General features: G+C 31.4%; 2 protein-coding genes across 10 annotated transcripts; one reads left to right on the top strand and one right to left on the bottom strand.

The window, feature by feature from the left end:
- The first annotated feature begins 22 nt into the window (after window positions 1-22).
- Window positions 23-5,769, top strand: LOC126925509 (transmembrane protein 184C). 3 transcript variants are annotated; one of them, XM_050741122.1, is made up of 7 exons: window positions 23-170; window positions 834-1,143; window positions 2,318-2,354; window positions 2,443-2,720; window positions 2,951-3,157; window positions 3,248-3,463; window positions 3,746-5,769. In XM_050741122.1, the coding sequence occupies exons 2-7, from the start codon at window positions 896-898 to the stop codon at window positions 4,032-4,034; spliced, it is 1,275 nt and encodes a 424-aa protein (XP_050597079.1). In that variant the 5' UTR covers window positions 23-170; window positions 834-895; the 3' UTR covers window positions 4,035-5,769. The 3 variants fall into 3 exon arrangements, with proteins under 3 accessions (XP_050597079.1, XP_050597077.1, XP_050597078.1); XM_050741120.1 differs by lacking the exon at window positions 23-170 and adding an exon at window positions 430-578; XM_050741121.1 differs by lacking the exon at window positions 23-170 and adding an exon at window positions 566-716.
- On the bottom strand, window positions 3,248-12,756 carry LOC126925498 (dynamin-like 120 kDa protein, mitochondrial). Of its 7 annotated transcripts, none has more exons than XM_050741084.1 (18): window positions 12,121-12,741; window positions 11,575-11,818; window positions 11,363-11,498; window positions 11,141-11,272; window positions 10,660-10,704; window positions 9,744-9,830; window positions 9,504-9,661; window positions 9,271-9,434; window positions 8,920-9,184; window positions 8,650-8,841; window positions 8,404-8,588; window positions 8,052-8,213; window positions 7,779-7,966; window positions 7,486-7,700; window positions 7,158-7,415; window positions 6,880-7,080; window positions 6,587-6,791; window positions 3,248-6,388 (listed from the first exon to the last, which is right to left on the bottom strand). In XM_050741084.1, the coding sequence occupies exons 1-18, from the start codon at window positions 12,147-12,149 to the stop codon at window positions 6,324-6,326; spliced, it is 2,931 nt and encodes a 976-aa protein (XP_050597041.1). In that variant the 5' UTR covers window positions 12,150-12,741; the 3' UTR covers window positions 3,248-6,323. The 7 variants fall into 7 exon arrangements, with proteins under 7 accessions (XP_050597041.1, XP_050597042.1, XP_050597045.1 ...); XM_050741085.1 differs by having other exon boundaries at window positions 11,162-11,272; window positions 12,121-12,740; XM_050741088.1 differs by lacking the exon at window positions 11,141-11,272 and having other exon boundaries at window positions 12,121-12,740.
- Between the last annotated feature and the right edge of the window lie 139 nt (window positions 12,757-12,895).

The following is a 12,895-nucleotide window of genomic DNA, read 5'->3' on the forward strand; positions in this document are numbered from 1 at the left end:
TTCTATACTACAGTTATAAAATGAATTTTCCAGATGGACTTTGTCTAACCTCATAACTAACATGAATTCGATCGAATTACTCCGAAACCTAAATTTCACCTGCCGAGGTACAAATTCTCCACTTCCGGGGACAGAATTCAACCTGGTTCAACCTGGCTCAATGCTGTTAAGTAAGCAAAACAAAAAAATGTCGAAATAACATTCACAACTTTTCCATCACTGTCGAAAGTAAAAGTGTGTCGCTATAAATGTAACCTCGTTTAAGGACATTCTTAATTGAATTACGATTGCTCAAATTGTTGAAATGGTGAAAATCTCGTGGGTCCCTCAGAGGAACCTTCGTTCTCATGGCGGCCATACAGGCCAAATTTACGAGGCGCAAATCTTTTAACAATTTCGTCGATCGAGAATTAGTGCACCTGACAGACTCAAGTCGATGTAAACGATCTGAAATTTATTTTCACACGGTTTCTACATCGCGTAACACACAGCGAGGGAGCTCGGAGGCGGTTTCCCTCTCTCGCACTGTTACCATCAGCTGACTCGTCGGTTCATCGTTGATTCATCGAGTTGACAAGGTTGTTATGACTTTATTAACAACTACGCCATTTACCATGTTTACACAATTATAGGTCGAGACAATAATCGTGTACGCCGCAAAAATCCTCGATTTCCTTTGTATTTTCAATGGAAACATCAGATATCGGGGAGCTTAAGTACGTTAATTTATCCGTCGTGTCGAAGATCATTAGTTTGTCATAACCTGATCCACGTGATACGAACTGATAATAGAATAGTGAAATTGTAATGATTGTTGTTTGTGGTTTTTGCAGAGGTTGCCAGGTAAACTGATTGGAAAAAATATGTGATATACCCGTGAAACTTCTGAAAAGTGATGGCTTCTATTTGTCGTCGCTGGAGACTATGGATTTTACCAGTTTTAACTTGTCTCTATGCACTTCTGATCATTATTTTGGTTCCAATTCTCTTGGCCAATTCAATTAGGAATGGCTTCGAAAATCAGGATCAAGGAGCACTGGTGGGTGGTGCCTTTGTGCTACTTGCTTTGCCTATTGCTTTCTACGAAATTGTCCAACACATGATATATTATACACAACCTAGACTGCAGAAATATATTATAAGGTATGTTGATAAATTCTACGATTGATGTTGTCTTGAGGTTGTTTGCTGATATTTAGAAATTGTACATTGATTTGTTGTTTAAATGTTTTCCTTTCAATGCGGTTGGACTTTTGGATTGATTATTTATTGCTTGTAAAATTAGTTAGGAATTTATAGCTTCTTATGAAATTTTGTTACATCATAACTTTCTATTAGTTAGATATCAGTGTAGATAATTATTATGCACTATATATTTTAGATTAATTGGTAAATTGTGAGAAATATAAGTAGCTTCTTTAACAATACACTGTTTTATTGTATAGGGATGTATTGATTGACAATTACTTAGTCTGCTTTCAATCAGAAAATATATCATTGCTGGATTATGTAATACATAATTGTATGTATATATATGGTACTTTTCCTATTTCCTAAATAACAAATTTAAAGTTAACATTCAGGATTAGAAAAAGGACAAACTTTTTTTTAAATATTATATTTGTATATTTTATTAAATTTTTTATATTCATTACATGAATATCATAATTGGCAACAATTATTAATGGTAATAATTTATTTGAAGAAAATGTCTTTTTACCATCTTTCAAGTCAAAGAACTTGTATTAATTGACATTTAATATAGTAAATGTCAAGAGTCATTGATATAGGTAGAGGCTTTGAATAAATAAACCCACTTTTTATAAAACCTACAAATTCTTAATTTTTAAAATATTATTAAAATAATTACTGGATATTATCATGTTCATACTATTAAAATAATATGAATATTCAAAAATATTGCAAATATCAAATTTCATTTAATTTTGTTTGATGTGTAAATAAAATTCCTGTCACAAAAAAGATTGTGGCTATATATACACTGTTATGATACAGAAACAGTTGAATCCATTTGGAAGAAAATGATATGATTGTAGGAAATCAAAGTTCAATTTCTTGTCAAGCTTGAGAAGTTTAGTTTAATCACAGGGAGATACTTCCATCATAATATTCTCTTGGTCAAAAACCTTTATAATAGAAATCTATTAATGTTAAATATTTAATACAGTATTAACAATTGAAATTTTTCATGATTTATTTAGAACTAGTTTTTTGGAAATTAAAAAATTTTTTATGCTTTTGTTTGTATATTTGTATATTATTATAAAATGATATGAAATTTTATATCCTGTTTCAGGATATTATGGATGGTACCAATTTATGCAGTGAATGCTGTAGGTATAAATTTCTATTTTTTACATAAAATACATATATCAACATACTTCTCTATTTTAAGTACAAATTCTTTTTTAATTTCTGTAGTGGCTTGGTCTGGTTTATCCAGAAGGCAGCATATACGTTGACAGTTTGAGGGAGTGTTATGAGGCATATGTAATATACAATTTTATGATGTATTTATTGGCCTACTTGGATGCTGATCGTCAACTGGAACACAGACTTGAAATTTCTCCTCAAGTACATCACATGTTCCCCCTGTGTTGTTTACCTGATTGGGAAATGGGCAGAGAATTTGTACATATGTGCAAACATGGAATATTACAATATACTGCAGTTAGGCCTATAACAACTTTAATATCTTTGTACGTATATAATGAATATTCGTATTTACATCATAGAATTAAAAAAGAAATATTTCTATAAAAAAAGTTCAGTGATACACTCTGGTAATTTCTCATATTCGACTTAAAATATCAAGCACTATTAATAGCATGAATTTCAAATATATGTAGATTACATATTGAATTATATAAATATTATTCTGTTACATGATTGTTCATAATCAATTATTTATTTATATTTATTTGTTTAGTATCTGTGAACTAAATGGAGTGTATGGAGAAGGTGAATTCAGAACAGACGTAGCTTTTCCATATATGATTGCTTTAAATAATTTATCACAATTTGTTGCCATGTATTGTTTGGTGCTTTTTTATCGCGCCAATGCGGAGGCTTTGAAACCAATGAAACCAATCGGGAAATTTTTGTGTATCAAAGCTGTTGTATTCTTCTCTTTCTTGTAAGTTTGCAAACATTGTGAAATCGTATTTTCATTTGAATATATTTAAATGTTGTATCACAAAATCTCACTTTTTTCTTTATTTTGCAGTCAAGGGGTGATAGTTGCATTGCTAGTGTATTTTGATGTGATATCGAGTATTTTTAAAACGAATAACATGGAAGATATCAGAAATATATCATCTAAGCTGCAGGACTTTTTAATCTGTATTGAAATGTTTATGGCTGCAGTGGCTCACCACTATAGTTTTACATACAAACCTTTTGTAAATCTAGCACAGGGTCAAGCATGGTGGGATGCATTCAGGTAATTAAATTTTGGTTGAAAAACATCTTAGATTATTGTGGATGTCCATAGTTATCATCATAGTTATTGAACATTTATGCAATACACTATAGATGACTTTCATAGCACTAAGTATTCATTTATAGTACATAGCAATAGATATTGGATTAACCCAGTTCCTCAATACCTCAATATGCAAGAAAGAATCCTAGACTCTATAAAATAGCCTATAAAAGTTGTAGTGTCATATGTACTTTTCAAATAGTCATGATAAAGGGTTAAAAATATACTTGATGTTTCCAGAGCAATGTGGGACGTCTCAGATGTCCACAACGACATCAAAGAACACCTTGGAGTAGTAGGATCTTCATTAAGCCGTAGGATACGTGGTCGAAGCGCTTATCAACAGGCCTGGGGGAGCGCGACAGAACGCACGTCTCTTCTTCCAGAAGCTTCAGTGACCACGGCCAGAAGTGCGCCAGCATGTTCCTTTTCTAGTTACAATACAGCGGAGATGGAACAGAATGGTGCGGATGGTCCCGCTGAGCTAATTCCGGACGTGCAGGATACTAGTAACGCGGTGAAGACGTAATCGTGTAATGTTCTTTTAGAGAGAGGAACGTTTAATCAAGGGGTACACTTCGTCTGGAATATAGCACACTTTAATTAAGATTGCTCCATATCGCTAGTATAACCTTTAAGCAGAGCGAGAAAAGTTTGAAAAAATATCTAATTTTACAAAACGTGCGTTCTCCCCCATGTACTGTACAAATTTCTCATCCTGAATCATTGAACGACTCACTCATTATTCCCGGGAGAGACGACACGACATGAGAATACCATATTACAATAAGGGATTTGATACACGTGGCCATGTTTGCAACACGAGACAGAAATGTCGTTTTACCTCGTCCATTTTAAGAAAACGCTTTTTTCCTCCTTGATTTGCGGCCAATTACGCGACGCCTCGTGTTACCAATGATGTATTACCAAATAATTGTACATATATATATATTATATATATATATACACATACATACAATAATGTTTATACTTAGAACAATATATCGGTACAGTCCTATTTATAAACGTGTCACACTGTTTATTGCTGGTTTATCAACCCCAATAAGTGTACCACGGAGTTAGGCATTATTCGGAGAAGACTTTTATCATCGCGAAAAGTCTAAATTTCCATGTTGTTCGTCTTGTATTTATTAAACAATTGCTCGTCTGCTTATTGAGTATATAGAATTCTGCCCAACTCTGAATGTCGAGTGTACCGTAAATAACGAGAGAAACATTCCTGCCAAATGTACATGATTGTTTAATTTTGTATTGACTACGTCGATTAGAAGATACAAAATAGAAGCTCACATGATTTACATGATGATAAAACAAAATACTCAAGTACATATGATATATTAATGCATCGATGATCGCCAGAGAAAAAGAGATAAATATTATACTGGCGATATTCACTAAAACCGTGCCGTTAATGCGTTTGCATAGTCATATCAATATATTTCTCTTGCGTAAGTGGTGTTAATTATCATAGAAGAGACGATTGATAAATATTTTAATTTCAAACAAGTAAACAATTTTCCTAGCCTTAAAAGAGTTTTATAAATGCTCATAAGACGTACTATGGATTCTCGTGAGAATATTTGCGTAAAAAACGTACGAACTTGAATACTTTATCAGACGTTCGGACCAAAGAATAGGGTATATTTTATCTCGAAGTTAATATTGTCCAGAATTAAAAAAAAAAAAAGAATTTAGAAGCAAAGTAGTTTTCCGGTTGACCTAGCAATTTACATCGTCAATTAAAGATCTTGAAAGAAAATAATATTTTTAATATGTTTCTACCATGTTACTTGTAACTTTGTAATATATCTGGAACAACCGTTAATCTCTATTATTATCAATTAACGAATAGAAATAAATTTCGACGAGATACGTTGTACTCTTTTACCACGAGAAGAAACTAGGTATAAAACGTGTATTTTAATAATTCTTCAAGCTACTTTGTATTTTGTATGAAGGCACATTTCAATTCCACAAGTACTTAACAATCCTATTGAGTGTTCAATAGTATATCTTATGGAACAAAAAAACGTACTGAAAATGGTTACTATCGTAACAAAAATTCGAAAAGTATGATAAAAAATGTCTTTTATGTTTTTTACCATTAAATTTTCTCAACTTTTAGTGTTTATTTCTCATTTTAGTTTAAGCGAAATATATCTTAAAAAATTAAAAAATTATAATATATTGTCACTACACATGCACTTCTATGATTGAAAAGAAATGTTTGTAGACACGAAGAACTCAGTTTCTATTTCTTTATTCCGCTTTTCCTACCCATACAAAACGCATATTCGTTTCTATTCGTTCTGTATGCACAGATGAGACGTATATACAAAATGTTATGAGAATTATTTTTTCTAGTTACATTAAGAATATCTACATTCCATGTGTTCAATTATTCTGAAGCGTTATTTCCGAAATTTTTCTCGAGTTGCTCGCTTTGGTATTAATCAATATTAACTATTGACAATATTTCGCATTTGTGTCCGAACAATATTTTCTGTTAACAAAATTTGTTAAATGTAAAATAAAAATATCGTAAAAATATTATAGTCGCGTAAAATCGGCCATAATTTTAATGCTAACAGTCTGAAGGGAAATTTTACATATCAAATCTTATTAGTTAAATGAATAGTTTCCATCCATCATAAGACTTGATTAATAATATATCTGTATTATCGTTCGATTAGCGAAGAAAATAAATTAGTATATACCTAACAACAAGCCACCAGGGCTTATCATCACTTATCACATACCATAGGTTTCAGGCTTCTAAACTCTCAGTCTATGTTCTTCATTTCTCTTTGTTTAATGCTTGAATAAATTCCTCGAGTTTCTCTTGAATCTGTCTAACACGTTCTGAAACGAGATAAAAGTACAAAAATATAGAAATCATAGTCAAATTGATGTATATGTTTAAGACTACTTTCTGAAATTATCTATTGAAATGTATATCACGACATATTTTTTTAATGGAAACATAATAAATAAATTTTGAACTTAATTAAAGAAATTTACTTAAATTTGCTTAAGATGCATGATAATAAAAGAACATACTTAATTCTTCGGCTAAAGTGACCCTTCTACCAGTCAGCAGTTTCTGTTTCATGTCATTATCTTGACTGTAATCTTCTAATACTTCTTTTATTTCTTTATCTAACCTACGAGCTTCTCGATTCATAATTTGTTGTCGAAGTGCATTGGCAGTAACCTTCAGCATTTGCTGAATCCTCCAAAACAAAACAACATCATTGCACTCCATCTATGAGAAATATTAAAGATTGAAATTTCCAATGAAAGATAAAATATCAAAGATACTAAGCAATTTTTTTATTACTATATACACTTACTTCACTTTCATGCCCAGTGTGATAGAGGTAATATCCTTTTTTGCAATCGTACGCCCTAGCCAAGCTTTGTTGCAAGAAGAATCTCCTATATACTGGATGCCACGTTTCTCGAATGAATTCATTGTCGATTTCCAAACCATTTCGCTGCACGTTCTTCCTAATTGTCGTAAGTTCATCCTGAGTAAGTGTAGGAGTATGTTTCTGTGAACAAAAAGAAGATAAAAATAATTCTTTTAGATTATTGTTATTTAGATTATAAAGTGATTATGTCTTCTTACTTTGTCCGCATAAAGAATTTTATCTAATTCATTCTTCACTGCTGAACGTTTCTGTTGGTCATCACTCTGATTCTGCCAATACAGCCATCGTTCCTTGCGACCTGGACCCAGCATGTCTCTTAAAATTTGTTCCGTAGCTTGCAATTTCTCTTTAACTGAGGTTTCTAGAAAACGAACTGCCTGATCCCAATCACGTTTATCATTCACACTTCTATCCTCCAAAGTGTTCAGTTGAATAACTCGCAGCATTTCAGATGCCTAAAAAGAATTTTTCATTACGTATCATTTCAAATAAAAAGGATTAAAAAATAAAAGTTAAAAAATTTACTTTTTCTTCCCAGTAATGTCGCCTCATAGCTTCGTTAACTACTGCATTTTTTAGATTATCAAATATATCATCGTGATCCGGACTAAGTTTTGCCTGATTCATGAAATGTTGAAATTCCTGTTGCAAGCATTCCCAACCGCTTTCGACGCTTCGAGATGGTAACTGTTGTTCAGCCCACTGACGAAGTTTTATGTCGACAGTGGTATTAAATGTGCCTGTATTCGGAAACAAAGAAAAAAGATTAGATTAATTGCTCATAAAAGAGAATTCCATAATGGTGTCGTGAAATATACTTGGACTTCCGCTTTGAGCCGCGGGTAAATAAATGTTCTCGAACACGTGCATGCTAACTTTGTCCCAGATCCTAACCATCAACACCTCTTCCCAGTGCCTGGGTGAAACTTGAGACAGATTTATAATTTCGTCCAAAATCTCCCCTCTTGCTTTCTCGAAAAGTTCATCTCTATCTAATTCCCTTAATCTATAAAAATATATCATTTCTTTCAATGCCAAGTAATTTAATTTTAATATAAATGGTAAACTCAATGAAATATGAAAGTGTATACCTTGGGAAATTATTTTTCCATTCTGTTTCAAGATTAAATCTAGTGGCCTTGAATGCATCCGCTTGTTGTTCTACAGTTTCACGAACCATCTTCCAAAAACATTCCGCAACCGCGAGACTCAAATTTCTTGTTGTAACTTGACCTGACATTACTAAGCCATCCCTAGTAAAAACCATGAAAAATATATATATATATATATAGCCTTGAAAGTTACTCACAAAGTAACTTCAACTAATCAATTTATGTTGTTGCAATATAATACAGTAATACAGCATTTTACACAGAAATAATTATTGCCTAGTGTAGTAATATTATCATAATTATTTGTCAATGAATCCAATATAATACATACTTAAAGAGCTTCGAATTTCTAAAGAATTTTTCTTCATAATCTTTGATCGTTTGTATGCTATCATCCTGTCTACCTCTACCAGTGACAACAGCAAAGTAGCCCAATGCCTTCATGGGGAATAGTTTGCCAGACAATATTTTACGAACACGTTCTGGATTAGCCAAATTCTCTTCTGCTAAATCTACCTACCGATGCCAAAATATTAATAATTATACTGACTTATAAGTCTTGTAAGCAATATTATACCTTAGTTAAAACAAAAATGGTTCGTTTGCCGGAAGGGTCCATTTGAGAAACGAGATCCGTCACATTGCTCCTTTCTGCATCCACAGAACCATCTTGGATACATAGAATGATCGCATTAGGGTTACTCATATATTGTTGAGTCATTTGTCGAATAGCATCTCGCGTGTCTTCCGCCATGTCAACTGTAACTGTCTGTTGCAACAATTTCACAAATTTTACGCTTCTTAGAAAATAGTGTGGCAATTATTTTTGATACAAATTATCACTTACGCTGATTATACCAGGTAAATCGACGAGAACCATACGCTGAAGGCCTGGACCTTTCACAGTCATCGAAATCACATCAGGACTAACTGTCTTGCCATTTTTAACACTGTTTTTCATGCGTAATTCTACTTCGCGTCTTAGCTCAGCTAATTCTGACTCTTTCGTTAAATCGAATTCTCTTGAACTATCTTTGAATTGAGCTATATGATAAGGACCTTCACTTAAAGTAACTTTCACTGGAGCTCTTGTCATCATTTCACCACCACCTCTGAATCAAAAAATAAAAATTGCAGAATTAAGAAAAGAGATAAGTTTTAGTGAATAATTTAAATTTTTTTATATAATTTTTATTACCTAGGAAATATTCTTGCTTGAGCGATCATTTCTAATACAGATGTTTTGCCAGAACTTTGATCACCAACTACTACCACTCTTGGTAAATGATCAGCAGTAGAATAAGTGCTATCATAATCATTAAGTTCATCTAAAACGTCGCTGTACATGTCGATCAGAGATTTCTGGAAGAAATTATTTAATATTAACATACAATTTTAGGCACCAAAATTCTATAGCTGTGATGTAATTACTTTTATTTTTTTGTTACTCATTTTTTGGCTTCCACGTAGTAGCATCTGCTTTCGAAGCTCTTTGTTCTCTCTCTCTAATCGTTCAAGTTCACGTTGATACCTTAATTGTATTTGCATTACTTCTTCTTGCATAGCGTTCAATCGCTCTTGCGACTTTTCTGTGGACGAAATGGCAAATATGTAATTATAGGCTTCGAAAATATTGGAGAAATGAATTTTAATACACTAACATGTACATACGAGCTTTCTTACGTTCCTCTTCGATATTGTCGTTAGCTAATGGCCCAGCAAACGCGACAGTATTGTTCACCACTTGCTGCTTCGCTTCTGTATAAAAAAATGTTTAAGTATTGATGTATTAAGTCTGTTTATGATAAAGCAACAGTAACACTTTGCTCATATAAAAATTAGTTATTAAAAATTAAGAATTGTGACAAAGTGATTCCAAATGAAATATGAAATATGTATTAAATAAAACCAATAAATCATTGATTAATAATATTTTCTGTTTAATGTATGAATTATTAATGGAAAAATAATTCTAATTGTAATTCAACATGGTAAAAAACAGAAATTGAAAACAAAAAAAGGTCTGTCCCATTCAGTATTTACCACTATATTTTTATTCATTTCAGGAAAGATCTACATTTTAGCTTAATGCATCAGGATTTTTACAATAGAGCTTCATTTGTTTAAAGGAAATTTTATAATATAATATTAAAATTTGCGAGGGTTTAAATAAAAATAAAGAAATCTTAAGATATTAGTGTTTAAGCAAAGGAGTGAATAAATGTATGATATATAATAAATGTATAAAATGTATGAAATGAGATGTATATAGAAAAAAGTTTGCAGTCATATTCTAATATATAATACTGTAGTACTATATTACTTGTATTACTATTGCATTAAATGTTATGTTACTTATATAAGTATTATATTGCTTCTAGATTTCTGTGTATGTTTCGAAGTTTAACAAATGTTAATTAAAGAAAGTATGTAAAAGACACTAAATTGTTATTTGCCTATATCTTCTAATGAATGAAGTTCTACTGTATGTTAGAATTGCCTGAAGATAACTGATAAAAAAAAAAAGAAAAAAAGATGCTGAATGGACAGACAATAAGATATTGATAATCCTGAACATTTTACACACCTGAATAAAGTTCGGATACTATTGTTGAGATTGCGTCAAATATACCTGAACAGAACAGACCATAATGATACATTTCTAACTGGATATATACCATACACATAATGGACATGATTTTGACAAGCAATGGTGGAAAATGAAAATATGAGGAAATAAATTGTATTAAATTTAATTCATTTACAAAGTCATAAATGAAATATGATTTTATATATTATTTGCATGCTTTTGAATAACGAGTTGGAGTATTTTTAATTGTCATTTATATTTCTGGGATACTTCAGCAATTTCATTTAAATTAATGGAAAAAGTAGCAGTGGAAAAACAAATATTAGCTATTATATTAAAATAGGTAATTATCCCTGAAAATTAGTAGAATAAGAAAACGTCAGGCAAATTAAAAAATTAATGGGTGATGGGAAAAAGCTTCTGGCTTCAAAAATTTAGGCATTTTGCAAGGACGAACAAGGACCTGCACTTAACTCACGATTAGAGGAAATATCCACACCTGGTTGGATTTGATCAACTTCAGCTGCCTTGATAGCATCATCCAGTCTCTGATTGAACCACTCTCTGTATTCTTTATATTTAGCTTCGCCAAGCTGCTTTATACGTGGATCTGTTTATGTTTGTCCATTTTTTATGCCTCTAATTTCTTTTGCCTCACGTTTTCGTATATTTAGATATTTTTCTACAATTTGATACTTACCAATTTCAATCTTATCTGTGAAAATATTTTTAACCGTCATAACCGATTCACGTAAATCTTTCCACTTTTCTTCATTAGGAAATACATCATTCAACCAGCTCATATCTGGTACAATTTCTTTCCATTGTTCGTATTTCTTTAACAGAAAATATTTTTATTGATATAGATCATGCATGAAATTATTGAAGTATTTTTATGTTAATATTAAGTACCTTCTGTAAAGTTACTCCACTACCAACTGCACCACCCAATAAAAGATACCGAACTTTTAATGCTCCTTTTAATACTCTTCCAATAAAAATTGCATATGCTCGATTAGGGTTTCCAAAGTAGCGTATATGTGGTGATGCTAGTAATGGCTGATAAACCTTGTTCATCTTGCCTGATATTAGATGTCTTGCACTAAATAGAGGTAAAGGATATCGTGATGTCTTTGAAATTAGCACAATCCTATCTCTGCAAGAAGAAACATTTAATGTTCTAGTTAACATACAACCAGTACATTTTCATTATCTCTATCTCAAACAATACAGGAGTAAAGAAATATTAAACCAAGAATTAGGAGAAAACGCCTCATTAAACAATAAGATTAAGAAATGAAAAGAAATTCTGACAGATTTATAAAATTGACTAATTCTTGAACTATAACCTAAAAGTTATAATACTTGGAGCTTAAATAACGAAAGTACGATATAAAAATTGACGTATGTTGTATAATGTTTATGAAATGAAGCCTTTTTTGTATTTAATGTTCTTACCCTATTTTACCACAAAGAATTTGTTTCATTTTGCAAGATATCCTTTGAACAGTAAGCTAGGAAAAACAATTACTAAAATATACTTCTTGGGGATATATATACGTCATATATCAAATTAATGGTGTAAAAATTCTTCTAAAATTCAGTGAAACGAGACGGTTCTGTTAATAATTCATGCTTTAGTACTTCAACATATTCTAACGTATGCAGACATTGCAAAGAGGAGACACTGTTTTGGCAAAGCACATGCGTGGAAATATGTGGATCTTTCTCCCTTTACGAATAGCGTGGATTCAGTTCTAAAATGTCACCAATCAAATAATTGGAGCGACAAAAAATCACAAAGGAGTAAAACTAGGTTTAGGTTAAGTTAGTATTACAATCGTGACAATCTCAAATTAAGTTCATGATAAACATTATCAGAAATCAATTTTGTAATTATTTATTAAATAAATTGTCTCAGTTAGGATGACGATTTGTTATCTATATGCACAGACGTGAATGTATTTGACTTCAGCCCGCGTTTTTCGCAGATATAAAATCAGAATTCAAAATTGACCAATCGAATAAAACTTCCAGAGCTCTTTATAAATGTTATAAAATTTTAAATTTTTATGCTTTGAGTTTTTCGTTATTTTACAAAAAATAAATTTAAATTGAATTTTTTGCGATACATTTTTTAAAGGAATAATTAATTTACACACTGAGTACTCTGTTAGCATTGAAGATATATTGATAAAAAAATTCTACTAATTTTTCATTTATCACCTTTTTT

Source organism: Bombus affinis, chromosome 16 (assembly GCF_024516045.1).
Source record: "Bombus affinis isolate iyBomAffi1 chromosome 16, iyBomAffi1.2, whole genome shotgun sequence".
Taxonomy (NCBI): Eukaryota; Metazoa; Arthropoda; class Insecta; order Hymenoptera; family Apidae; genus Bombus; species Bombus affinis.